Below are 4339 nucleotides of genomic sequence, written 5' to 3' on the forward strand. Positions count from 1 at the left end.
CGCAGGGACAGAGCTGGGGGGACCACGGTCCAGCCAGAGGACAACCACCAATCTGTCACCAACCCCAGGTCATGGCGCATCCTGCGTCCCCCCCGTGACATCTGTGTTCTCGGTGGGTTTGGGAGCAGAGCGAGTGAGTAAGCGAGGGTGAGGACAACGATTATGGCTGGGGCAGAAGCGGTGGGAGAGGAGAGGACATCCGCTTCATCACGTCGGACAGGCTGCCGGGCTCAGCACGTGCTGCACCTGCAGGGATGACGGCGAGGGTCACTGAGGCACAGCCTCTGGCACGCACAGAGACAGCGGCGCCTACACAAGAAGGGGCAGATCCTGAGAGGGCTGTGGGGAGCCCCAGAGGGTGGCTGTGGCCTGGGGCAGTGACTCTGCATCACCGTTTCTTCTGTGACTGTCCTACTTTGAGAGCAAGAAGCAGAGGCGTTAGGCTGGAGAAGCTCGCCGGGCGCTGGGGAGCCTCCCCAGAGCAGCTGAGAAGTCCCTGCACTCACACTTCCAAAACCCGAGTGATTTACCAGCTTTGCTGTCAGAGCTCCCGGCACTTTCTATCTTTGGATTCATCAGCTGAAAACAAGAGCTGAGGATTTCGCAGAGCTTTGAGCAGTCGCCACATCCCAGCTGAGCTCCGTTCAGAAGAGCCTGGTCAGAGCCCGCAGGGAGCAGCGGGGCCGGAGGGTGCTGGCTGGGACAGCCCAGGCCAACAGAGCCCTCCGCCCGGGAAGCTCTCCTGACAAAACCCCTGCCAGCCTTTTGCTTTGGACCAGCCTTTTTGCCAGAGGAGATTTTCCACTGTCCCAGCAGCGGAGCGCAGCTCTCGCTAAGGATTGGGTGCAGGTTGGTGCCCCCTCCCAGCACAGACCCCCTCCGGCACCTGCTCCTCACCTCCACCCCGAGGGCAGAGCGGGTCCCTCACCACCACTAAGGAGGACACCTCCTCTGCACCCAGCCACTGCCCCGCAGCGAGTCCTGAGCAGCCTTTTCCCTGCGCCCCTCCAATGCCAGCACCGACAGCCCAGAGCAGCGATGAGCAGAATTCAACAGATCTCCAGAATTTCAGCAGAGTCCGTCCAAAATCCAGGAGCAGAAAAACAAGAGGAAGGTTTTTTTCAGATCCGCAGACAATTAAGGACCTGGCAAAGCCCTTCCGACTCCTCTCCTCTCTTAGAAGGCAGGCCCAGCGACGCCTGCCATCCCAATTCCCGTTCCAAGGCACCCTGTGCCAGGAGTCACCAGGGAGTGACGGGAGCTGTGAATGAGTCAGTCTGCTGGAGCGGTGACACACTCGTCATCCCGCTTTACCTTGAACGCCAAGCTCTTGTTGAGCCTCCTGTCAGTCACCCTCTCCGTGCAGCCAGCGTGGAACACTTCTATTCTTATTTCCCACCACAGAGTCTGCTCGTAACAGAGGGGAGCCTGCAGAGCCACGGCTCCCCCCAGCCCTCCTCAGAATCCAGCGCACCCCGCGGGCACCCAGGTCCCCGGGCAGCCGCAGCTCACCAGGGACGTTCCCACAGGTGACCACCCAGGACACCATCCTGACTCACATCTCCTACCTTATTATTCACCAAGTTGTGACAGGGAAGAAAAACACCCACTTGTTTGCGAACCAGCGCTAGGATTCAGGCTCGTTTTGAGCACAAGCCCCAGACGTCTCTCAGGCAATAAGATTATTTGCAAAAATCTCTTTAACCTCTGCGAGCCCTGGCTTCTCCCTTGCTTCTTGCCCTGATCACAGCGGTGCTACAGTTCTTTGCTGGGAGATGACCACGACTCTCCACAACTAACCGGGTATCACCGACTGCCAGAAGAACCATGAGAAGAGCAGGTTTTGGGGACAGCCAGGACCAGACTTCTCCTGAACGATGGGCTCTGCATGACGCAGGGAGCTCTTAGTGCCATGGTGTGACAGCCTCCGAGGTGTCACCTGGGGCCCAGAAGACACCACTGCTGGAGGTGCCTGGGGCAGAACCCCAGGCTCATCCTCCTACTGCAGCGAAAGAAACCGCTGGGAGCAGCGAGCGCCCCCGTCTCCAGAGCTCACTTCTCTGGCTTTACTTTTAGTTTGGTTCACCCCCGATGAAAAGCCCCCGGAAGAAAGGCACGGCCACACGCAGGAGTCAGGGCTTCCCGCTGGCTTCCTGGAACTCCACACTGGCTGCGAACCAGGAGAAAGTTCCTCTCCCCGTGCTCCCCACACTCTCCATGCAGCATTTAAGAAGACCTGGAGTTTTTGCACGGTGCTGGATGCGGTTTGATGCTGAAATTTGAGGTGCCAGCGTGGCTCTAGCCCCCAGCAGAAGCTCTGTCCCGGGTTGCTCCAGCCTGTACATCCCCCACGCACCCCTAGATCTTCTCGGGGCAGCTCTGCGGCAGAGCCAATGCAGGATGCAGCCCCGCGGTGCCCCCCCCCGGCCCCAGTTTACTCACTGATCTCCAGCTGCCTCTGGATCCTGCCCTTGCAGCGCTCCCGGTAGTCGGTCTGCGTGGCGTTGTACTCGGACATCACCTCCACGAACTTGCGTGACAGTGTCGAGTGCTGCGGAGGGGAAGGAAGAGAGAGCAGGGTGAGCATCCTGCGGGAGGGAGGGGAGCGGGCCCCGAGTACCCCCCGCAGCTCTAGCAGCTCAAGAAGCATTTCCAGCCCAAAGGCTGCTCCGAGGAGTGCAATGAAGACAAGGGGGGCCAGTGGCAGCAGGTGACGCGGCCCTGGCGGGGTGGACTGGACACACCCCTCACTCAAGCCCAGCCCCTAGAAGACACTCAGGGCGGCAGCAGACCCACGGGTCATGGCTGGTTGCACCCTCCTCACACCACACCACAGCTTGTGCCTGAGCAGCCTGGAGCCGAGGTCACAACGATGCCCCGTGTCGAGCCCTGCCTGTCTCTGCCACGCTGATGGGATGGGCCAGACCAGGCACGGGCGCAGGGTGGTCACTGGGCAGCGCTGGAGCTGGGCAGGAAGGAGCCAGGGGGACCCTATGCCCCCAGCCATCAAACCTCCTCCCTGGCTGGAAGCACGGGCACACGGGACAGGAGATGTCCTGACCAGCCACATCCAACACTGCCATCCTGGGCACTCGGCATCACTCTGGACCCGCCAGCTGGGACCAGGCGACAGTACTGCAGGGGGAAGAGGTGGTGTTACCCCAACCCCACCCCACGGACTGTTCACACAGCCCAACCTGGGGAGCAGCAGGAGCTATGGGGAAGGTGAAAGGAGAGGAGGCGATGGAAAAGGGACAGGAAAAGAGGATACCCAGGAATTATTGGAAAGAAGAAGGGGAGAGACCCACATGATGAAGAAACTCCCGATGAGTGTTCTCCTGGGACTTCCAGGGCCATCAGCATGGCCTGAGCTCACCCTTAAAGAGCTACAGCTCACAGAGAGCCGAACCGAAGGGTGCACCCAGCCCTGCTGAGCTGCAGCAGCTCCCACAGCCCCTGTGCAGGGGGGTCAGTGCCGTGCAGGGGGGTCAGTGCAGGGGCAAACCTGCCTGGTGCTCACCGAAGCTCAGATGCTCCCTCCAGGTGTTGGTCCACCCGGAGCAGCCCCAGCCAACACTCCTCTACCTCCAGGAGACGGCACTGGAGACATCTTGAAGACACATTTGCATTTGCTTTGCAGCTATTCTAAGCAAGCAGCAGCTCGGTATTTATGGCAGAGCCTCAGACTCGGCTCATCTCACTCCTCCTCTGCTGGCAAAGCTCACACGAAAGGCCCCCGGCAGCTTCAGCTTCAGCAGGCAGCTCTGCCTGAGGGGTGCCCGGCCCAAACCAAGGTCACAACAGCTCCTGAGCGCCCTGGCCTGAAATCCAGCACGGATGTTTTGTGCCTGTTCAGAATTATTTTCTAAAATCCAGCCCATTCTCATTCAGCTGAAAAGCACCGCCATAGGTCGATCTGCAGCCCAGGAGAGCCTGGGTGCTGAACGACACCGGCGAACCACACCACACCTCTGCTGCTCCAGAGGTTATTTAACTTCGTGTTTATTTTGTCAGATTGCAATTTTCTGTTCCCACGGGCATCCCACGTGTCTACAAAATGCATTTGACTTTTGAAGGAACACAGAGTTTCATGCAAAACAGGCTGGAAAAAGCATTTTAAATGGCTTTCTGTCATAAAATAAACCTTCCTGAATATTCAGAGTAAATAAAAAGCGTATCACAATGTACCTTGCATTTGAAAAACTCATCAAACAGAAAATTCTGACTGAAGTTAGGAACTGGGGTTGTTCACCTGGGGCCAGCAACAGCCCCATCGGTCCAGCTCAGCCGCCAGGCATAGGCTGCCCCGCAGCGCTGCTCGCCAGCCCCGCCAGACATG

At 58.9% G+C, this 4339-nt stretch overlaps 1 protein-coding gene across 1 annotated transcript in view; it reads right to left on the minus strand.

Moving 5' to 3' along the window:
* STX1A (syntaxin 1A (brain)) overlaps nt 1–4339 on the minus strand; it is a gene marked incomplete at its 3' end in the record, with an annotated part of 13670 nt that overhangs the window by 3683 nt on the left and 5648 nt on the right. Inside the window, exon 3 of the mRNA XM_010133510.1 lies at nt 2443–2551. Coding sequence (XP_010131812.1) covers nt 2443–2551 — 109 coding nt within the window. The remainder of the gene's footprint in view (nt 1–2442; nt 2552–4339) is intronic.

Source organism: Buceros rhinoceros, unplaced genomic scaffold (genome assembly GCF_000710305.1).
Source record: "Buceros rhinoceros silvestris isolate BGI_N320 unplaced genomic scaffold, ASM71030v1 scaffold32043, whole genome shotgun sequence".
Taxonomy (NCBI): domain Eukaryota; kingdom Metazoa; phylum Chordata; class Aves; order Bucerotiformes; family Bucerotidae; genus Buceros; species Buceros rhinoceros.